Source organism: Onychomys torridus, chromosome X (assembly GCF_903995425.1).
Source record: "Onychomys torridus chromosome X, mOncTor1.1, whole genome shotgun sequence".
Classification (NCBI taxonomy): domain Eukaryota; kingdom Metazoa; phylum Chordata; class Mammalia; order Rodentia; family Cricetidae; genus Onychomys; species Onychomys torridus.
In genome coordinates this window covers 10749052-10773285 of record NC_050466.1, presented here as the reverse complement: position 1 = coordinate 10773285, position 24234 = coordinate 10749052, and the positions used below count along the sequence as shown (strand labels likewise).

The window sequence follows — 24234 nt, the reverse complement described above, 5'->3', positions numbered from 1 at the left end:
CCATGCCTTTGGCTCCTGCTACTGTCTTCCCTCTGTGTCCCATATAGCTCACTTCTAAAGGCACAGATCTTACTCAAGTTTGTTTTTTTTTTTTTAAATGCAAAGCTTCAAGATAGCATTTTTCTTCTTAATGCCTAAACTGCAGATATCTAAGGAAGATTTATAAATTCAACTCTACTCCTATAAAGGCAAACAAAATAATATAAATAAAAATGAATTACAAAAAATAACCAGGCACAGGGACTGTGTCCGGTATTTCAATTGCCTTATGCCAATTAAATTCCTTAACTGCTCACTCAGTTAGGAGGGTTATCTGTGTACTGCAAACAGATGGAACTTGGGCCTCAGCACAACTAAATTTCTATGAAAAAAAGATAAGCCACTAGACTAGTTGAATTAGGGGTTTGAAAAGCAGGAAGCCTCAAGCTTCTCCATCTCATACTTTTCTTCTTTTCAGGTACTTTCCAAGTCCTAGTCTCACTCCCTCTATCCTCTCATCCCCACTCTGAAACACAGAGACTTGGATCTATAGAGTATTATTTTAGTCTTTATTCATAAAATGAACCTTCAATGCCATTAACTACTTTGGTAATTTAGCTACAGTTAGAGGGTGCTAGGAATAGTCTTCTGCAATCATTATTCTGTAATTTTTATTTTCCATTACAAGAGTCTTAGGAAAACTTAAGTTTTCTGAAAATGTAAAACAAATTACACTTTTTCTTTGCTTTCATTTTTTCTTGTTTCATTTTTAACACTGAAATTTTGTGTTTAGCAGTTGAAATAGAGAAAGTGAGACAAGCAATGGACAGGCTTTTAAAAAGATGTGATTTCCCAGGGTGGTGGTGGCGCACGCCTTGCCTTTAATCTTAGCACTCGGGAGGCAGAGCCAGGCGGATCTCTGTGAGTTCAAGGCCAGCCTGGGCTACAAGTGAGTTCCAGGAAAGGCACAAAGCTACACAGAGAAACCCTGTTTCAAAAACAAAAACAAAAACAAAAACAAAAGATGTGATTTCACTCATTGCAAATCAAGAGATTCAAGAGCAATGAATCTAGGGAGGTCATAGAATCAACATTCTCATTATCTGACAGCAGTTAAGATTTCATTTTACTAAGAATTAAAGAATAAATCAAATAACAAAATCGTCTAAGATTAAAAAATGTTGGTTTTTTTTTTTTTTTTTTTTTTTTTGTATAAGTACATTTTAAGAACAGGGCCAGAAATTATTTTAGCAGCTAGAGAAAGACAATTCTGCAACAGTCAAGTCCTGCTTTTTAACTGTTTGGATGAAAAAACTAAAAAACAGAGGATAGCTGGGTATAGTGGTATCTACAATCTTACTACCATTTAGAAGGCAGAGGCAGGAAGAGAAGTTTAGATCAGTCTGAACGACCCAGTGAGACTCTTGTCATATGTATTAAAATAAGAAAAAAAAAGGACAAACACAGAAGGATACTGAAAACATAGTACATTTGAAGTTATACAGTAGATTAGTCTAGCAAAAAACTGATTTGAAAAGAGAAGTGAAATTCTAGAGGACAACTTCGTAAGGAGAATGAAAATGAAATCATAAACTGACATATTGAACTAAGCTATCCAGGGTAACATAGACACTAAAAGGAGGAAGAGAGAATTTTCAAAAGAAGGGAGATTTTCTATTCCATAGCTGAAATTTCTTAGTTTGACTGTATCAATTTAGATTTGGGCAGGAAGATGGGGAAAGCAATCTTGTGCAAAGAAGGAATGCCATGAGGTAAAGAACAATTTTTCAAACACAATTTCAAACCATTTTTTCTTGTAAAATTTTAATTTTTAGGTGAGGTTTTCAGGGACAAGAGAGCAACAGGAATGAGCCCACTAGTGATATATAGAAGCTAGGAACATAAAGAATTATTCTGACATTTTAGGGGCATCTTGATTAAGTTTCTACATTACAGAAGAAACGAAGGTTAATCTGACACGGCACTTTACAATTCTTTACAAATTTTAAGCATTCCCAGAGACGGTTGGCCAAGACAGATCTCTCTCACTCAACCTGCAACAAAAATCAAGCTAATACTCCCATCAAATCAGGACTGTTTATCCTTTGACAACAGTGGGTATCTGAGCATCACTATGTCATCTAAGAGTTTCATTTAAATCAAGCACATGGCTGAAAATCAAGGTCTCACTAAGTCAATGATAAAATGAGTAGTTTAAAAAATTTTACCTCCCGGACAAAAACAAGCATAAAAGCAAATATGCTAATCATATGATTAGGGGGAAAAAAAGGAAACAACAAAAATACTCCACAATTATACATTAAACCCCAGCAACATAGTAGAAGGCCAACAGGATTATCACACTGTATGTATACTCTCTATGGATTGACCTTTGTGTGTCACTATGCAGTGTTGGGAGAATTTCTGTTCAGTTATAACTGAACAACTATAGAACATCTCATTTGTAAAATAGGAATCAGAGAAGTTAACACTTAAAAGTCATTTCAATTTATAGCTTAAAAACTCTGTACTAATCACAAACAACAATGTAAAAAAGAAAATGTTTAAAAAAAAACCAAAAACTTTCTAGTCTTGAAAAACAATCTTATTTAGTCTGTAGTATTTCTAACTTGCCTGATCATAAGCTTTCACTGGGTCCTTATGAAAGAGATTTTCTCCACAGTTCTTCTAGTAGAGCTTTGACTGGGTAAAAACAGAATTTTAAGTAGAGAATCAAATGATTCCTGTGATCAGGCAACTAAGAACCAGTACAAATATCTCATATTTTATTTAGTATTGAAACTACAAACAGTTTTTGGGGGTGATCTATATGTGGACTATGGTGATATATTATGTACCCTAATAAAATCTGCCTTTAGATCAGAGAACAGAACAAGCCACTAGATTAAACATAGAGGCCAGGCAGTGGTGGCACAAACCTTTAATCCTAGTACTCAGGAGGCAGAGATCTGTCCAGATCTCTGTGAGTTCAAAGCCACCCTGAATTACATGAGATTGACTCAGTCTAGGAGAGAAACAGAGTTGGGCAGTGGTGGCACACACCTTTAATTCCAATACTCGGGAGTCAAATGCCTTTAATCCCAGCACTAAGAATGAAGTGATGGCAGGGCAGAGAGGTATAGAAGGCATAAGGAGACATGAACTAGATAGAGGCTTTTCAGGCTGAGGAGTCCTAGAGGTAAGACGTGGCAGTGGCTTGTTCCTTTGTCTCTCTGATCTTCAGGCAAATTTTATTAGGGTACACAGTATATCACCACAGTTGACAGTGCATGTATTAATTTAAACTAGTTAATTTCATATTCCTTAGATATGGTAAATGGCCCCACGCATATGTGGCTTTTCTGTATTTTGTGAGAATGAATTATCTAGTGCGGATGTCAGGATGCCCACAAATTACTGTTTCATGTGGCTCAATCAAAAAGTGAGTTCACATGTATGAGTCTATAGGAACTGATAAATATATGTGATAAGGAGGTTATAAAATTTCAAACTAGATGTTGGAGGAAAAAAGAATAAGTTTAGGGTAGATAGCAATGTGTTACATATAAATTCTTACACTTTAAAAGTGAAGGACTGAATCCAGAGCCTTGGAAGTGATACAAGTCCTGATCTATACTGCCAGCCCTTAGAAAATTGTCACAGTTGAATAAACTAAAAGAAGCCTTAACTTTTAAGACTTCAATTTGTGTGGGTACTACTGTACTTTAAAAAACTGGTAAGAGTTCTGAAAAGCATGACAGCTATCACCTGAAGGTTCAGCTACCCAAGAGCTACAAATGTATAATTCAGACTGATATTTCTAAGTCAGCAGAACCATTCACTCACTTGACTGCTTAATTAAAAATTTTAAGCATAAGAATTCTGTGTGGCTTAAAGCCAGCCACATTGGTAATAAACATTTTTTGCACTAATTCTTCTTACATTCCTTTACACCCTAATTTAATTAATAAGCACAAATGTCCAACTGTGTGTTTTTTAAATATTTATTTATTTTATGTATATGAGTGCACTATCTGCATGTACACCTGTATGGCAGAAAACAACATTAAATCCAAATATGAGCCACCATGTGGTTGCTAGGAACTGAACTCAGGACCTCTGGAAGAGCAGCCAATACTCTTAACCTCTGAGCCATCTCTCCAGCCCCCAACTGTGTGTTCTAAGCCAAAGTCCAGCAATAAAGATTTCTTTTTCACTTCTACCACTAACCAATCAAGTACAGTTAGTTTTATTCTCTAACTTTTGTCTCTCTCCTCTAAACTGTAACAATTACCTTTTAATTCATGTCTCTAAATCTTCTGCCTTCCATTTAAGACTTGCTACCTAAGTGAACTATAACATGCAACTCTGATCATCACTAAAAATACTTTTAAAAACTTATCTGGGCTCAGAGAACAGAATAGCCAGAATATTAAACATAGAGGCTAGGCAGTGGTAGCACACTCCTTTAATCCTATCACTTGGGAGGCAGAGATCCATCTGGATCTCTGTGAGTTAAAAGCCACACTGGAAATAGCCAGGCATAGTGACTCATGCCTTTAATCCCAGGAAGTGATGGCAGAAAGCAGAAAGGTATATGAGACATGAGGACCAGGAACTAGTCTGGTTAAGCTTTTAGGCTTTTGAGCACAGTTCAGCTGAGAGGCATCCAGTCTGAGGAAACAGGATCAGCTGAGGAATTGCGAGATGAGGAAGCTGTGGCTTGTTCTGCTTCTCTGATCTTCCCTAATACCTGGCTCCAGGTTTGTTTTTATTAATGAGACCTTTTAAGATTTGTGCTACATCTGTTTTAATCTATACTCTTCTACTACTAAAAAAGTTAAAACTCAAGAAAGCTTACCTAAGCATGGTCTAAGGAAGGAGAAACTAAGTTCATTTGTAGTATATGGGGAATATTCATTCTATTCATTTAAACGTTCAATGAAATCAACAGAATGTTATTATGGACTTCCCAATAAAATTTTCATGAGGTGTTTGGTCGTGATCATTTCAAGTCAAGTTCACTGCTTTATGAAATGATTCAAGTAGGCAATCAAGATAATATTCTTTTGAGTCACTTGGAAGAACAGAATGAGTGGATTTCAGTAAAATAACTAGGTTGTAAGAACTAGAAGAAATTTGTTAAATGGCATACTCAAATAAAAGACTTTATGGACCTGTGGGGCCTTTCAAGACCCAACTTGAACTTGAAAGTGTGAGAGGAAAAATAAAATCATGAGTGATGCTGACTTATAGGCAATTCCTTCTAAAAATGATAAGTAACTAGTAGATCACACCTAGCAATGCCACCATTTCCTATTATTAACCTACTCAGTACAAATATAGGTTTATCTGAGACTGGATAGGCCACTGGCCTTGAGGAAAATTAAATAATATTGTTCTGCTAAAGGAATATAATCTTCATCAAATCCCTCCTCTCAAGGCTCAGGGAAAGATTGTAAGAGCCACAGGGGATGGATGACTCAAAGGAAGCAGTATCTTCCAGATGTAACAGGACTGGTTGATGCACATATGAACTTAAAAGACTGGCAACACACACACATTCAAGACAAACATGGTCCCAGCACTGAGAGGGAGAAGTGGGCAGTCTCCCATCCTTAATCAAAAAGTTATCTACAATTGATACCCACTTGGCAAAGGAAAAATTAGTTTTCTCCAATGAAGGCTCACTGGGTATATTAACTATACTACACAGTAGGCTTCATGCCCAGCAGTAGATAGACAATATAACACAAATTCAACTCAGTGGTATTTTTGTAGACTTTTTGTCTCATATTGCTTTGCTTGGGCATTTTCTATCCTACTAGGTTTTTGCTTATATATTTTGGTTTCTGTTTTTGCAGGGGTATGTGTTTCTTTCTTTCCTCCTTCTCCCCCCCTCCTCCTCCTTCTTTAAAAGAAAGAAAGGGCATGAAATTGGGTGGATGGAGGGGTGGAAGAGTTGGGGAAAAGGAAAAGCATGCTCAGAATTTATTATATGAAAAAGCTAACAAATTTAGGGGTAAAAAAGCAAACAAGGGGAAAGGAATGTCTTCTTTCTGAAAAGTATTTCTTAATGGCTGTTTCTATTAGCAGTGTAATCTATTGCTTAGTATGAGTATTGGGTAATAATTATACATATCACTTTTGAGATAATTTTTGCTACTGTGAAAACTGCATGTCATTGTCTGTATTAACTTTTATTCTGAAAGGGAAGCCCATGAATAATTAGATTGTTCAATTTTAAAAAAGCAAATACAAGGACTGGAGAGATGGCTCAGAGGTTAAGAGCACTGACTGCTCTTCCAGAGGTCTTGAGTTCAATTTCCAGCAACCACATGCTGGCTCTCAACCATCTGTAATGAGATCTGGTGCCCTCTTCTGGCCTGTAGGTATACATGCAGACAGAAAATTGTATACATAATAAATAAATAAATCTTTAAAAAAAATTTTAAAATGCAAATACAAGTCTATAATGGCATATTATTAATATCCCAATTTTTCATAACTCATTTGGTGTTGAAACTTAACCTGGAATTATTTACAGATTTCACTTAGCTCATCACAATGACTAGCATATTACTACAGAAATAGTCTATGTGTTTTATTCTAGGACATGGTGATGGACTTTGCAGAGAAGGTAAAATTATATATTGCCTTTTTAAAAATCCAAAAATTCTGAATTTCCCAATATGTTTGTCCTGTTGTATGTCTTTGGTGAGATTATTTCTGAACCTTCTTCTCATTTAGAAGTGTTTTCCTACCGTTCCATTTATGGATAAAACAAAGTGTTTTTCTGATGGTACTCTGGATGTGGTATTAAGTTTGTGTATTTAAATAGCAATGGCTCATATATTTGAATGTTTGGTCCCCAATTAGTGGAACTGGGAAAGATTAGGAGGTGTGGCTTTGTTGGAGCAGGTATGCCACTACAGGGTAGGGAGGGGTGGCTTTTGAGGTTTCAAAAAAGCCCACACCATTCCCAGTTGGTTCTCTGCCTTGTATTTGTGGATGGAGATGTGAGCTCTCAGTTATTGCTCCAGCACCTGCCTGCTGCCATGCTTCCCCACTATAATAGTAATAGACTCTGGAAGCATGAGTCCCAAGTTAAATGCTTTCTTTCATAAGTTGCCGTGGTCTTGGTGTTACAACAATAGAAAAGTAAGTAAGACAGTTTTAGGTGCCATTCTCATCCTGTCTGTATTTTGAATGTTTATACAAATTACACATCTCCCTAGAACACATAGCTTCTTTTTGTGTTTTGGGAATGCTGGAAATTGAATGAACTCAGGAGAATGTACAGCTAAAAGAACTTCTCTAGATTCTGGAAGACTCCAATGGACTTATTGTACTTCTTTCATTCTATTTAAAAAGTGCACTTTATAGCAATGACTAATGCATTGTAAAAAGGAATCTTACGAAGCAAAGCTGAGAGGCTTATACTGGTGGGTTACCATTTTCAATCAGTACAATTGCAAAAACAAACAAACAAACTTTTTAATCACATCTGGTGATCCAAGTTGGGAGCAGAATTCTTAATTTAATGAGGAATGTAATCAAGAGTCAGATAATTACGTATTTTGTAGAGCCACGTAAAGTGGAAAACAGGTAAATACAGGTGCTCAAGACATCACAACAATAAAGAGAAGAAAGAGGATAAACCTAACCTTGCCTTTCAGATTCTGTTCCGCACAAAACAACCATGTCTATTTTCTTATAATGGAGCTGAAACATCTTCCTCTCCTGCTTAAAACCCTCTGATAGTGAGCACCAACATTTAGAACCAATATATGAACTTCTTACCATGTCCCAAAAGTTCATGGACAAACGTCATTTTGTTATGTTGATCTACTCACTATCACTTTTCTTTTCACACTGGCTCTAGTCACACTGGTCTTTTTTATCACAGTAGTCAGCACTTTTCCTCATTATTCAGGTTTAAGCACAGAATCCACCTTGAGCCTCAGATATCTTCCCTCATGCCTTTAGTAAAAGTAGCATTCTTACCATCTCTACATAAATATTTTTCTATTGTATCTTATACATATAAATACCTCTCAGACCTCCTACATGGTAGTCTCTTCCTATTATAGCACTAGAATATTGAGGGATATCTGATCACACTATGTGAAGATATGTCGCTAGTTTACCTTGCCTGCCTAGGCACCTTCTGATTGGTTTAATAAAGAGCTGAAGCTGGACGGTGGTGGTGGCGGTGCACGCCTGTAATCCCAGCACTCAGGAGGCAGGTGGATCTCTGTGAGTTTGAGGCCAGCCTGGTCTACAGAACTAGTCCAGGACAGGCTCTAAAGCTACAGAGAAACTCTGTCTCGAAAAACCAAAAAAGAGCTGAAAGGGACAATAGCTAAGCAAGAGAGGATAGGAGGGACTTCAGGAAAGCAAAGAAATCTGGGATGAAGAGAGGCGATATTCGCCAGTGAGCTGTGGAGGGAGTCAGTCAGACAGTATGGAAGAGAAGTAATGAGCCACATGGCAGAATGTAGATTAATATAAATGGGTTAATTTAAGTTATAAGAGTTGGTTGGGAACAAGCCTAGGCTAAAGCCAAGCTTTCATAACCAGTAAGTCTCCATGTCTTATAGGGAACTGGCATTCCAAAGAAGGACCAACTTATGCCCTGCAAAAGTAGCAAATTTATCTTTATATGTATGTCCTTTAGTAGTATACAACTGGTTCTCAAACAGTTCTTGAACAGGTTTCAAACCTAATTATATTTAAAGAACTGAGACAAAAAAGCAGGTAAATTTTAGACCAATTTATAAAACATTTAAACTAAAGAGAATTTTTAAGAAGCTGCTGGATAATCATAAATTATAAACGTTAAAAAGAGAGGACTACTGTGGTAAGTAGGAATTACAACTTAATGACTTTAATAAATCTGATTCCAATTATAAAACCGTAATCAATTCAAAATGGAATGTAATGAACTACCCAATCTACACAGATATCACTTAACAACGTTTTTCATAATTGTGCAGGCATGAGGTTCGGTGTTCAGATCCTTAGAACCCAAGTCAAAAGCTGGATATGGCAGCTGGTGTCTATAACCTCAGTACTTGTGATTGGTCATAAGCCCAGCTAAAGTGATGAACTCTAGATTCATTGGGAGACCCTGTCCCCAAATATAGATGGAGAACCATTTGTTTGAGAAAGAAACCTGACATCAACATGCATGTGTACCAGCACCTACAAAAATACATACAAAGCATCCATACACACAAGATATATGGTAAATGATGGGTTTAACTGAGTCCATCACCCCAGCCCTCATTTCTTGTGTGTGTGTGTGTGTGTGTGTGTGTGTGTGTGTGTGTGTGTGTGTGTAACAGAATTCCCTGTCTTTGGGGAGTGAAACTTACATTATTATTTTAAAAAACTGTTTGAAAATATTACTTCAAAGTAGAACCTGAGAAGGGGTTACTAGTATATATACATATTCAAACTAAGTCACTAAGATAAGAATTTATACAAACATGTAAAGTTTAAACAGCTAAAATATGGGGAACAATTATAAGAATGAAAACTTTCGAAAACCGACATTTTAGGCAACTCTCTATACTAACTTCTCTGTAACAACAATTATTCTATGATATTCTTCCTTCACTGACTAAAAGTAGACATTTAATATTATACTTAAAATTCTACTGATAAATTCAGTAGTTCAGAGAAGAGCAGGGAAGCAGCATTAGAAACTGAATCTTCTGCTGTAGAACAATTTATAACTTTATTCCTTTTTAAACCATAGTGGGCTATTTGGAAGGGAACTGTATTTGTAACAAGCAGATTCTAATATTTTGCTAGACTTCTGGATCATCTTGTTTCAATGTTAACATAATTTTATGGGGAAAAAAATATTTGACAGTCAACAACCCCCCCACACCCAAGAATTCAGTACAGAAATTTTAGAAAGCACTTACTTAATCATTTCAAAAAGCTTTGGATCTGAAACCTTGATATTTCGTGCCATATTCCAGGAAAGATGAACCATTGGTACTATTGACTTCACACTTTGTAATTTGTTCCATTCGTACCGTTCCACTGCCAACTTATACTGGCAGGCTGGGAGGAAAAATTAAAAGAAAAAAAAAAAAAAACACTAAACTATCAAAAGATGTGAAGATAACCATTATCACCTCATGAAAATTTCAAAGCAGTACAAAATTTTTTGTTTTCTTTTTTTTTTGAGACAGGGTTTCTCTGTGTAACTTTGGCTGTCCTGAAACTCACTCCATAAACCAGGCTGGCCTCAAACTCAGAGATCAGCCTGCCTCTGTCTCCTAAGTGCTAGGATTAAAGACATGCACCACCACTGCCTGGCTTACAAAAAATTTTTTATGTTTTGTGATAATTATGGCAATAGTATCAGCAATCATATACAGAGTGTTTGCTCTTATCATATGCCAGGCATTGTGTTTAACTAATTTTTTATCCATTATCTCATTTAATTCTTAGCATTTCCTTATTGATTTTATTATCATCACCAAATGAAGAAATCAAGGACTGGAGAAATTAAGTAACTTGCCCAAACTTAGAAAAGCCAAGTTCTAGTCCAAATCCAGGTCTTTCTGGCTCCAAAGGCCACATTCTTAATCTCTAGGAAATACTGCCTGAGGATAGGCATAATTCAAACTGTATTTCATAAAACATAATACAGGACAAAAAAGGAAAATCTAAAAGAATGTATTTTTATTTAGTTTTTTCCTCCCTTTATAAAACAAAATCAAAGATTCTAAAAATCATAAGTATATCTTCCATGTACATAAACCTTTCATATGCTAAAGACTTATGGTTTTAGATTCTCAATAGTTAACTTTTATACTAAAAACAAGACAATTTCTTCTAAAGAAAAAAATACATTTATTACTTTTTTTAAGGTTAAATCTTTATTCAAGCATATTATTTTAAAATACCTGTAAGTGGACCAACATTCCAAGCAATGTTGTTACACCAGCCAATAGCTTGAACCCAATGAACAGTGCCTGCATTTATCCAGACCAGATCTCCAGGTCGCTGAATAAACCTATACACTGGAACATTTGCTTCATAAAGATCTTCAAGGTTGGGCCACCAAGAACCCATTAAGAAATTCAAATTATTTCTGAAATAAGAGCAATAGAGCAAATGGATCAAGGACTCTATAAAACAAGAATGTTGAAAGGTTTTTTAATGATAATTAATGTCTATAAAGCTTAACTGTATGTATGTAAAGAGTGAAATTAATTATAGTATAGTACAGAAAGACTTATCTAAAGATAGTATCACTGGTTTGAATTTATTTCTTCAAGATTCAAATGGAATCTCTAGTTACTCTCAAGTAGCACATACTGTTACTTCTAATTTCATTTCATTAAGCTCCCACCCCACTTTTAGACAATGAACGTCTAACAAGGAATGTCTATAATTAGTTTTCAAATTTCATATATACATACTTTTAGTAGCCTCTTCCCCCACATTTAACTGAAATGAGGGCAAAATACCATATATGTTAATTATTTGTGCTTTTAACTTATAATACTAAATGAAATACCAGAAGCTTGTATAATTGAGTGCCTTTTAGAAAAAAAAGAACACAGTTCCAACTAGAGAGATTAAATTTAAATCAATTAAAAAGCATTCAAAGAATTCTTTAAGACATAACACATAAATAAAGGATGGCTATTTCTAGTTTCTTAAAGAAATGAAAGGATCTACTACGCACTTTCTTTGATTAGAAAAGCAAAACCTAAAGCAGTTAATTAAATTTTATAAAAAGCCTTTATAGGAAAAGTTGCCAGTTTTAAAAAGAATTTATATCATAATGACATAGCAAAGAGTATTATGTTCAAGCTTGAGTTATTCCTAATGATAAGTATGTTCACTTATAGAATTTCTTTCACTTTCTAAAAACATTGATGAAATATTTTTTTCTTAGAATACATGCCTGTTAAATAAGTACTTGAACGTATTATTTTAAAAAATGAAACCAATAACTGAAAATTCCTAACCCTAAACTCATGCCTACTACTGTATTTGAGAGTGGTTTCATGATACCTTTACTGTAAGTTTTCTCATAACATAAAATAATAGGTTTGGAATCACTTAACATGAATTTTCCCACTAATCGGTAACTAAAAGCTGACTGTATGTCCACATTAGGCTATCCAGTTTGGTAAGTTGTCCTTTACAGTTACTGTTTTATAATAATTATGTTTAAATAAAACTCAGTTTGGAAACCTACTTTTCACAGAAGTCATTCAGAACACCCCAGTAACCTTCAGGAACAACAAACCATTCACAGTCACCTGGGCCAATATTTATATTAACTGAACAGAAGTTATTATTTTCTTGATGACCTAAAGGATGAAAAGAAAGATAAATCAACATAATATTGATTCTAGAGAAAATGTGTCTTTAGACATGAAACTTTTCAAATTTTAAATAGAGAATGTTAAAGTTTCAGTTTTTTAGAGTGTTGAGTCTGGCTTTATGACTGAGTTTGGTCAACTACTCCTTCATGGAAGGCAAAGTAGAGTTTAGGCTCTGATAGGTTGCTGGCTCAGTTGTATCATTAACCAAAGCAAGCTGTTAAAACGTTTTCAGCTCACTTTCCTTACATATGAGAATAATATTAACAATTTCTATATAATTGTTATTTTGAAGATGAATGTTTATTAGACACAATTCTAATCGTTATTTCATTCATCTTCAAAATAACAATTATATAGAAATCGTTAATATTATTCATTAGTCATAGATGCTATTATTTTTCTTTTTCATTGTGAATAAGCCTGGTTTTAAAAACATAGCTATAGGCTAGAGAGATTGGCTCAAAAGGTAAGAGTCTATGTTTGAACTCAGAAAGCACATCACGTAGCTCCAAGGGGATCTGGCACCTCTGGCCTCCATGGACACTCATGTGCATATACATACCCACACAATTAAAAATAATAAAACAAATCCTTAAATAAAAATAAAAACTAAAACAGCTACTCTCAAGGACTGGTGCCAGCAAAAAAAAAAATGGCAAAATAGATCTTCCTCCTCTCTCCATACATCAAGATCATCTGTATCAGAACTCAGGGAGATAAACATAGGTTTACTACCATGAAATAAATACTTGACCAAAAGAAAGGCATAAGTTAAAGCTAGTAGACATTTGTTGTATAGTACTTTATATCTTGCCTTTCCTGCATTGCTGCCTAAGTGATGAACTTAAAAGACTTAAAATTTGTATTTCTGGTGTCCTGGTCCCTGTTTATTCTAGATGGAGAAAAGTAAACTTAGTTTCCAAGGAATTATACTTTATTTTCACCTACCTGAGAATTTTACCAAAGAACTGAGGCAAAGGCTTATTGTTTCATCTATCTCAAGGCAAGCAATATAATGGTACTTAGTAGTTATTATAAGTAGATATTTGGAGATGCCCCATAGTCTGCATTCTAAATAAAAATGAGCTCTAGTCATAGTCAGAGCTACTAAAACCTGAATCATCTATATAAAATTCTGGAAGCCTGAGCACAACCCTGTAGCTTAAAATATATATGCCTGATCGTAAAGTAAGCTAAAACAGCTAACACTTGTATTAATGTAACACCAGAACAATTATTTGTACAAAGACACACAGTGATTTTCTTATATTATACTTATTAAACTACATATATTTCTTGTAAGACATGCCATCTAATATCAAAAACTCTTTAAAACGTGAGTTGGAAGTGGTAGCAGTTGCACAGTATACACTCGATTTCAAATACTTGGTATGAAAAAAATTGTTAAATATCTTTGTAATTTTGTACTGATTGTCTATGTTTATACTTTGAATATTATAGGGCAAAATTAACTTCAATTACTTTTTCCTACTTTAATGTATCAAAATGACTTCTAAAATTGTAATAATTTGCATTATCTTTCTATTGGACACTACTACGTAAAAAGAATTCTTCAGATAATTCCTTTGAGAGAATGGGAGAAAAACCATTACCAACGGTATATCATATAGAAGATTACTATGTAGAAATAAAATATTAAACTCCTCTTCTTCCTCATCCAATAAATGGGCCAATGAACTAAGGTTTCAAAAGAAGGAATATAAATAGCAAATAAATATTTGAAAAAGTGCTCAGCATCCTCAGATATCAGGAAAATGCAAAATTAAAACTGCTTTGAAATTGCTGTCTCTAAAACCAAACAAAATGAGTATCAAGGAAAAAAAGTCCTGGTGAGGATATAGGGAAAAGAGGAACCGTTACACACTTCTGGTGGCAACGTGAAACAATATGGCCACTATGGAAATCAGTATAAAGATTCCTCAAAAACTTTAAAAGCACAACTTCTGTATGATACAATTTAGGCCAAGATAACACAGAAATAAAAATGTTCATGCTGACTCCAACACTGTTCAGAATAGCCTAACCATGAAACTAGCCTAGATAAATGAAATAAAAGAAACTGTGGTACACATACACAACATTAATTTTACCCAGATATAAGAATGAAATTACAATACTCAATGGAAAGTAGATGGAATCGGAGATTATTATGCTACATGGCATGGGCAAACATTTTCTCTTAAGTATGGAATCTATTTTTAAACTAATATTAAAAATGATTTAAAGAAGATAGCAAAATGTTAAGATTTCTAGTGCAGGTACTTAGTGTACTTGTCAGAGCCTTCTGATGTCCCCCACCAAATAAAAATGTACAAATGGAGGGATGGGGCATGGGAATCCAGAGTGGAGTGAGGTGGCTTAGCACATAAAAAATATTTGCTATTAATCAAGCATAACCACCTGAGTTCAATGCTCTAGATCCACATGGTAAAAGGACAGAAATTGACTCTGGCAAGTTACCTTTTGACTTCCACATGTGTGCTATGGCATATACATGCAGGCTTGTGCAAGCATATGTGGACATACACAATAAATGTAATAAAATATTCAAAACATATTTACATCAGTATAGGCACAAGTGACAAATACTCTTCATTTTTGTTCTTTCCTAAGATTTATAATGAAAGATTCTTTTCAACTAGGGCATATTACTTGCAGAAAATAGTTCAAATTAGATGGTTTTCAAAGTAGAATCAATCGATACTAAAGACTAAAGAAAACCAGTATTTAGATTGCTCTCTAATATTTACATTGCTATCTAATGATGGAGCAGAAAGTAGAACATGGTTCTCTTGCTATTCATGCCAGAATTTTTTGTCCGTTATCAAACTATGTACAGTATACAGAACTAGGTGTCAAACGACATGAGAATAAAGCTACAATCTAATATTGGCTGTAAATAAGATTCTTCCAGGGAACAATTTATGTTGTTTGTTGGTTTAATAATACTCATTCTTAGATCTTAGATCCCCAAAGATCAATTATATATTCTACAAAGGAGATTCATCTGGACAGCCAGAGATAGGAAGTAATAATCTCTTAGTCAGAAGAAACATGGTCCTATTTTGAAATGGTTCTTAGGCTATGGTTCATTAAGATGGCAAACATAGGAAGCACTCTGGATTTTAAGCTATGTTTACTTCAAGTAAAAGACTGAAACATGCAACAGAGATATGCAACCTATAGGTACTTTATTTCTTATGAGTACTGTACTTATGAGTATCTGTACTAATTCATTGATGCTAGGATTATAGTGATTGCTAAATATTTCAAAATATCATTCTGAAATTTCATGTCAATCCATGGGCCCCGAAGAAGATAATATATTAGTGATAGAAAGAAACACAAGAGTTGAAAATTAAATCACTTGGCATGAAGTAAACAATTCAAAGAAAGGAGATGACTGGCAAAACCTAGTAATTGCTCCATATCAAGCGCTTTTGAAACTCTGTTGCAACCTAACCAGAGGATTGTACCACAGTTTCTTTTTAAAACTAAACAGAATGGAATAGAAACGGAAAATGTATTTTTCAAGTGAAGCTGTTGTTATATACAAGATATGCACTAGGCTATGATATAAAATAAGTACATCTATTATGAGCATGATTTAAAAAAACGGTTAGGAGGGGTGGGGATTTAGCTCAGCGGTAGAGCGCTTGCCTAGCAAGCACAAAGCCCTGGGTTCGGTCCTCAGCTCTGAAAAAACAAACAAGCAAGCAAAAACAAAACAAAACAAAACAAAACAAAAATGGTTAGGAAACATTGTACCCCTGCCATTCTTAGAAGTATGCAGGAACAACAGTTGTTGGGCTACAGGATGCTCTAATGAACTTTTTAAAAACAAAATATTAGTATTAGATTTGAAAAACATCAAAGGGAAAAAATCTTGACCTAAGTCCTGTTAAAAGCATCAAATCTTATTAAGAAGAATAATCCTTTTAATTCTATTCATTCTAAATGGAAAAGATTCTGATTCCCTTTATATGTTTCATCTTTTATGATATATTAATAAAATTTACCTGGTGTTCTGCTTCCCGGAACTTTCATGTATAGCTGAACTGTGTTCATGCCCAATATAGTATGACCAACATGACTTAGAAGGTTTCCTGCTGATACAACACGTACAAAAGCAGGAAGTTTAGTCAGCTCATGTAGCTGAAGCTTCCACCTATAACGAAAAAAGAGTAAAGCCCTGCTTTATTTGTGGAAGTTATATATTTCTACAAAGCTCTTGCATTCCAATCAGAAAAACAAATCCATAAGTACTTTAATTTCACATAAGAAGCAATGGAATGTCTAAATTAACTTTCCAATGAAAAATAGTATTAAAATTATAGACCTAGAATATAAATGAAAAATTAACTACCATAAAGTTAGGGTATTAGTTTAAAAAAAAAAAAGCATGTAACAGTCTTAAGTTTAAAAAAAATAATTTAACTGTAAAGTCTAGCAAAATTATTTAGTTTCATCTCATGTAAATTTAGAAAAATTATAATAAAGAATAAAACAGAAGAAATTGCAAACAATTCTCAATCAGAGAAAGAACCTTTCTTTACATCAGTTCACAGAACTATTACAAGGACTTACTTTTTGTCATCAGACAGGTCAATGTTGGTCCCAAACTTAATGGTTTTAAAGGGTCCTTTTCGCCTTTTCCCAGAACTTAAAAAGAAAGATGTAAAATTATAAGCACATTTTATAAACAGAAATATTAAATGGAAATGAAAAATGACTTACTTATCTGATGATGTAGATTCATTATCAGAGTGGTCTTTATGGTGACTTCTTTTCTCATTTTCTTCCTAAAAATTAGTAAAAGGCATTTTAGCTTAGTATTGCACATATCTGGTAAATCTTTCCTCCATACCACTAAACTACAAATTCTCATACTAGCTCCATTTGCAAGGAGAGAAAACTGATGTAATTCACTATAACTCAATGCAGCTTGTAGGACAGATTTCATTAGATGGATTTCCTTTGTAGGATTGTAGAAAAAGGACAGTGGAACTGGCTAGTTTATGTCAACTTGACATAAGCTAGAGTCATCTAAAAGGAGGGAACCTCAACTGAGAATGAGAAAATGTTTCTGTAAGATCAGGCTGTGGGATGTTTCCTTAATTAGTGATTGATAGGGAAGAGCCCAGGCCACTGTGGGTGGTACTATCCCTGAGCTGGTGGTCCTGGGTTTTATAAGAAAGCAGACTGAGCAAGCCATGATGAACAAGCCAGTAAGCAGCACCCCTCTATGTGGCTTCTGCTGCTCCTACTTTCAGGTTCCTGCCCTGTTTGAGTTCCTGTCCTGATTTCCTTTGGTAATGAACAGTGATATGGAAATGTAAGCCAAATAAACCCTTTCCTCCTCAAGTTGTTTTTGTCATGGTGTTTCACCACAGCAATAAAAACTCTACCTAAGACAGTAACCCAAATATATAATTTCATGTAAAAATGTAGTAAATTAAATTTCCTGTGCAGGATATGTGAACAAACAACTCAGCACAAAGCAGTAGTAGAGTAATATTTAAAGAATACACTTTTGTGGATGTTTTATCTCCATTTTGTGGTAGAACTCACAAAGTTCTCATGATTTTAGTAATGTTTCAAATTAGGTAAGACCTATATGGGGCTTTTAAAAATAATTTTGATTACTTTTAAGTTTTAGATTTCAAAATTTCTATATATGTTGAAATGATTCCTCTGTATTTCTACCCCTTCCTCAGCACTCTTTAGTGAACTAAGACTAGAAGAACAATAACACTTCCTCAAAGAGTTGTCCACCTGATCTGGCAGAAGAAAAAAAATAAATCCAAGTGCACAAGATGAAAAATTCTTCAAACATAAAGCAAATTCAAGACAGGTGTAGCCCCCAAATCAGTAATTCTCAATAAGGAACAAATTTGTCTTCCAGGAAATGTGGCATGTCTATAAGTGTTTTTGAGAAGACACAGATGTTGCTAAATATCCTATAATACACACAACAGCCCCCACAGTACTTTAGTTAAGATAAATATCCCAGATAACCTGGAAAACATCTTACTACACAGTAATTTCCTCTCTGAAGAATATTTACTGAATCAACTCATGTTTGCTTAAAATAAACACAAGGTGTTTTATGTAACATAATATAATCTGACATTTACTTTCAAAACTACAAAATGAAATAATTTTTTTTAAAGATTTATTTGTTTATTATGCAGACAGTGTGCTGTTTGTATGTATCCCTGCAGGCCAGAAGAGGGCATCAGTTCTCATTACAGATGGTTGTGAGCCACGATATGGGTGCTGGGAATTGAACTCAGGACCTCTAGAAGAACAGCCAGTGTTCTTAACCTCTGAGCCATCTCTCCAGCCCCAAAATGAAATAATTTTTAAATCTCTAAGAAGCAAACACTTACTCTCAATGATTCTTGGAATGAGGAGGCTTGGTACTGAGCATATTTAGCAATTGTAGTATGAGATCTATTACTTTCACAATGCCATATTTTCTTGGTTCCAGTAGGGTCCCAGTTTTCATCAGCTGGTTGTAACAACTGTGTCCTCACTTCTACCATATGTTCATTGTTAGCTTCCACCAAAGTTTTCGTAGAGAAAAGTCCCAGGTCTTTATTATAAGTAATCCACAAATAAATAAAAGAAGTCAGCAAAAACAAAACAAAACCAAAGTGTATCCACGCCCCACCCCCATTTTTTTTTTTTTTTTTTTTTTAAAGAGAAAGCATTTTATAGCAAAATATCCACTTCCCCTAAAAACTGATCAGGTTGTCTATATACTTTGAAGGCCTGGGCATACCCAATGCTTATGTTATTCCAACTAAGAAAGAGTCAAGACTTTCTTGTACTGAATACTGTAGGGGCTAGCAAATACCAATGAGGCTATAGTATAGTATTTGATGAGTACACCAAATTTCAGTTACATTTTATATTCAAAATTTTCCTAGTAGTAAACATAAGCCACTATTATATAATTAGATAAAAAGAAAAGCTAAATTAAAAAACTACTCCTAAATTGCCAGCGACCAATACCATCACCATTATTCATTCCAATCTGGACTTCAAGTAAACATAGTCAAGATCTCCCCCCATCCATATTAGAATGAAAATACATGTACGTGTAAAGTGGTGGTGGGTGATAACAAAACACTTTACCAATGCTTTAAAAGGTTAAAAGACAGCATATATAGAATACAATTTTCTTTTTATTCAAAGCGTACCTAATTTAAGAGCTCCAGCAAGGCCACGTATTACTGTAACAGGGTTGTTTGGATTTGTACAAAATTGATGTAATGGAGGAAAGAAAGCATCACGTTTATTTTCCAACTGTAAATTAAAATTAAAATATGTGGTTAGATCTCAGGAAAACAGCTTTTAACAAATATTATGCCTCAGATTCACTGCCTATCAATCTAAATATTTTATTTCATGTGTTCATATTAGTTTTCTATTTTCTAGTATTTTTGCATTTTGATTTTAATTATGACTATATAGTAGATAACCACATATATTTTTGTGTAGTACATGTTGAACAAATTATGTAGCAGAAATTACATTTAAATTCCAAAACCAAAGTGTTTTAAATGTTATTAAATATTAAAAAAGGAAGAAAAACAAGGAACAGGAGTGGGTGGGTAAGGAGAATAGCTCATTGGCTGAGAGTTTGCTTAGCCTCCATAAGGCCTTCAGTACAGCATCCCTGAGAGCAAGAAAGCAAAGTATGGGCTGGGCTGTAGGTTCATGATAGAGTGTTTATCTGACATCAAGGGGGCTTCTAGGTTTTATCTTCAATACTGCCCCTATTGAAAAACCACAAAACTAAAAGAATTAGAAGATCCTATATAGAAGCTGAGAGTGGTGGCAGTCACCTTTAATCCCAGTACTCAGGAGGCAGAAGTAGGCATATGTCTGAGTTCCAGGTCAGCTAGAGTGACAGAATGAGTTCCTTTGACCAAAAATAAAATTGGTTTTGTTTGGAGATATGGCTCAGTGGTTATGAGCACTTATTGCTCTTACAGAGGAAGGACCAGATTTTGATTCCCAGCTCTGTGGCTCACCCGTAACTCCAGCTCCTGGAGACACCTCTACTCAAATGTACCTAATCTCCCATTCACATAACTAAAAATAAGAAAAAAGAATCTTAAAAAAGATTCTGGGGCTAAAGAGATGGTTCAGCGGTTAAGAGCACTGGCTGTTCTTCCAGAGGTTCTGTATTCAATTCTCAGCAACCACATGGTGGCTCACAACCATCTGTACTGAGATCTGGAACCCTCTTCTGGTCATGCAGACAGAGTACTGTATAATAAATAAATAGGTAGATAGACAGATAGACAGACAGACAGATAGATAAATAAATAAATCTTTTTAGGAGAAAAACATTCTGTATGATTTCATACGTTCTTGACGTAACATTATTCCTGAATACAGGTAAATAAATTATCAGGCAAGATGGGAAGTTGCTAAAGGGTAGAGTATGCAACTCAATGGTAGACTACTTAAAGAGCCTAGGAGTCATCCCTAGCAGGAGAAAATCAAGCAACAAATGAAACAATTATTGAGGGAAGAGACAGAGCTTGTTGGTAAAATTAGTAAAATTAGCATTAGTATATGCAAAACACTAAGTTTAACACTAGCACCATCACCCAAGTTAATTGACTGATCAATTATCCTGTCATGTGGATTAACCTTGAGGGCATAATTTAAAAAAAAAAAAGCAAAAAAAAAGCTAGTCATAGAAAGTAATTGTGGTTCCATTATATAAAGTAGTGAAATTCATGAAAACAGAATTGTGATTGTCAGATCTTAAGGGGATGGGGAAAAGAGATGTTCATGGGTAGACACTCTGGCAGATAAGCTCTCAAGATAAGTTGTACAGCAACATGAGTATGTTTAATACTACTTAATTATATACTCAGAAAGGGTTGAGATGGTGAATTTTGTCATATGCTTAAAAACTCAGAGTGAAGAAATCAAAATTTCTCAAACAAAATTCAAGAATCATTTTCAAAGCTGTAAGACCATCCTGCTGTGAGATGTAGTTCTGCATGCTGTGAATATGTTGCTCTGATTGGTTGATAAGTAAAATGCAGGCAGGAAGTATAGGCAGGATAAGCAGACAAGGAGAATTCTGCGAAGAGGAAGACAGAGTCAGGAGTTACCAGCTAGACACAGGGGAAGCAAAATGACAAGGCAGAACTGAGAAAAGGTACCAAGCCATGTGGCTAAACATAGATAAAAATTATGGTTTAATTTAAGTGTAAGAGCTAGTCAGTAATAAGCCTGAGCTAATGGCTAAACAGTTATAAATAATATAAGCTGAATGATTATTTTATAAGCGGGCCATGAGACTGTGGGAGCCTGGCAGGACCAGAAAAACCTTCTGACTACACTATCCAAACTATATCACCATAACTTTATATGTATTTAATTTTTTTTCTTTCACTTGGGAAGGTAGAAGGAAGAAGTTAATACAGTAGTAGCAGGATTTATTTGTGAAAAACACAATTAAGAATTGCTTTTATTCAACTTTTAACTTGTTATCAGATGCTTTAATTCCCATGAAATAAAACTGATAGTCTTAAATATGTTAATAGCTTACAAAGATTTTTGGTGACATGCATCCACCTATTATCATATTCTTTCTTATTTTTAATCTAGGTATGCCAGCTTTAAAATCAATTTTTATTTCATGTATATGAGTGTTTTGCCTGTGTGTATGTATGCCATGTGTGTGCCCGGTACCCATGGAGGCCAGAAGAGTCCATCAGATCTCCTGCAAATAGAGTTAAGGATGGTTGAGACATCATGTGGCTCCAGGTAACTGGACCTGGATCTTCTACAACAGTAACAAGTGCTCTTGGCTGCTGAGCCATCTCTCCAGCTCCAATGACCACATTTTTAAAATACTTTTTTTTTTCTTTTCTTTCTTTGAAGGTATTTATTATATGTATGAAACAGAATGAATGCTAAGGCTCACTACAATTGGTAGATTGTTCTACCACTTATTCTAATACAGCCTATAATCACAGAGGAACTATGGGTATAGTAGCAAAGTTGTAGAGAACTTGCCCTGAGTTTACTCTCCAGCACAGGAAACAACAAACAAAACAAAGCAAAAACACAATCTCCTAATATAATCAAATTAATAGCTGAGAAGGTATTTGTAAAATAATCATAAAATCTTTTTCAATACATCTTATTTTGTTGCCAAATAGTCACACTGCTGCTGATAACTGTAATATTTGCTAAAGGGTATCCATGTTGACCTAAAAGATTTTTACAAAAGACAAATAGAAGTAAACATTGATTTGGTTGATATCTAGTCAGTCAATCCGGACTCACATAAATACTAGGTGTAGGTGGATTCAACTTGTCCTTTGGCAAGGGAGGGTATGGAGAAGATGGTGGTCTTGGAGGCGGACATTTATCCAACAAAATGCTACTGTTAGACAGGCCATTTTTACCTAGATTCCTTTAAAAGTAACAAGAAAGAGAAAAAAAAAATCAGCTTTACATTTACATAGAAGGCAAAAAATTCTAAATTAAATTCTAATTAAATGAACAGGCATTTTCAAAACTCCAAGAATTTTGGATCCAGCTGGAACAAGAAAAAATATTTCTGCAAATACTTATTTTGATTCCTGTGTCTTGCACTGAAGAAAACTAAAAGCACAACATGTGGAGCATAGAAAACATTTCCTATTTTGTTTGTGATTTCTTTATCTGAAGAACAATATGAGTTGTAATATTCTTTCTATCATCACAACCTTTCCCATTCATAGTTAATACATTAGCTCAACCAAGAAAAAGTGCAAATACATCACACTAGTAGTTTTTTACTGTGCTCAAAAATTATCTTCCTGTTAACAGCAAGTCTGAAACAGACAGAAATTTCTCTGAAACAGATGATACACAGTCAACTATATAAGAGACTATAAACATTTTCTAAAGTACATTTATCAATCTTAATGCTGTAGACAGATATCAGATATTCATGTTATCTTCTGAACAGTTTTAGAACACCTCAAGCCAGATATAATGAATAATAATGCAAAGTAGACAGAAAGGAAAAAAAGTTATGAAATAAGATGGCAACGGAGAGGATTTTAAAAAATATGTCATTTTAAATAGTTCTTTCCCCCATTTGGAAACAGCCACATTTAGTAGAGAAATGATGGTAAAGTGTTTTGTGAGTGAACCACCTATTCTTCAAATCTTCTCTTAAAAAGCTCCTAAACCATAGATCCTAGGTCTTTTAATGCTATGTCTGTGTGACTTTCTCCTCTGAGTTCTGGGAGCCTTAACCAAACACCCCATTACTTACAATCAAGACTTTTTTTTCTCTAAGCTTCAGAAGATTGATTTCAAACTTAAAGAAGTGATTTCCTACCTCATCATTAACAAATTTGTGCGTAGACTGGATGAAATATCCCAAGCCTACCCCAGAGCTTTATAAGCATTTTGGTGCATCTAGCTACTTATAACAATCCAGTATCCGTAATGAGGCAAAATTGCCTTTATAAATTAAGTTTAATATGAAACTGTTAGAATGTACTCAAGTGAATGTCCTAAAGTCCCCATCTGCATCAAAAAATGAGATGGAAGAGTATCATCCTTTAACACATTAAGAAATACAATCAACTAGGTACCCCATAGCATAAAGTTTTATTAACAAAAACTCCTCTTTCACATGGCTCATAACTTGTGGGCCATAAACATAAAATAGCTCCAGAAAATTCCCTTTTAAAATGACACCTCAGTTTCTCCCTATTTTTATTTTGCTGTTGCTGTTAAGCAAATGTCCTGAGTAGATAAGACCCTGCTTTAGCAGAGTAGAAGCAGAACTAGGAAAGGAGGACAGAGATCATCAGATGAGCCA

The 24234-nt window shown here is 34.6% G+C and overlaps 1 protein-coding gene across 8 annotated transcripts in view; it reads right to left on the bottom strand.

The window, feature by feature from the left end:
- Window positions 1-24234, bottom strand: part of Kdm6a (lysine demethylase 6A) — a 145545-nt gene that overhangs the window by 6029 nt on the left and 115282 nt on the right. For all 8 annotated transcript variants that reach the window (XM_036174095.1, XM_036174101.1, XM_036174094.1 and 5 more), the window contains 9 exons: window positions 22698-22827; window positions 19577-19682; window positions 18761-18966; window positions 17106-17170; window positions 16956-17030; window positions 16388-16536; window positions 12218-12332; window positions 10911-11098; window positions 9918-10059 (listed from right to left, as the gene is read on the bottom strand). In XM_036174095.1, coding sequence (XP_036029988.1) covers window positions 9918-10059; window positions 10911-11098; window positions 12218-12332; window positions 16388-16536; window positions 16956-17030; window positions 17106-17170; window positions 18761-18966; window positions 19577-19682; window positions 22698-22827 — 1176 coding nt within the window. The remainder of the gene's footprint in view (window positions 1-9917; window positions 10060-10910; window positions 11099-12217; window positions 12333-16387; window positions 16537-16955; window positions 17031-17105; window positions 17171-18760; window positions 18967-19576; window positions 19683-22697; window positions 22828-24234) is intronic.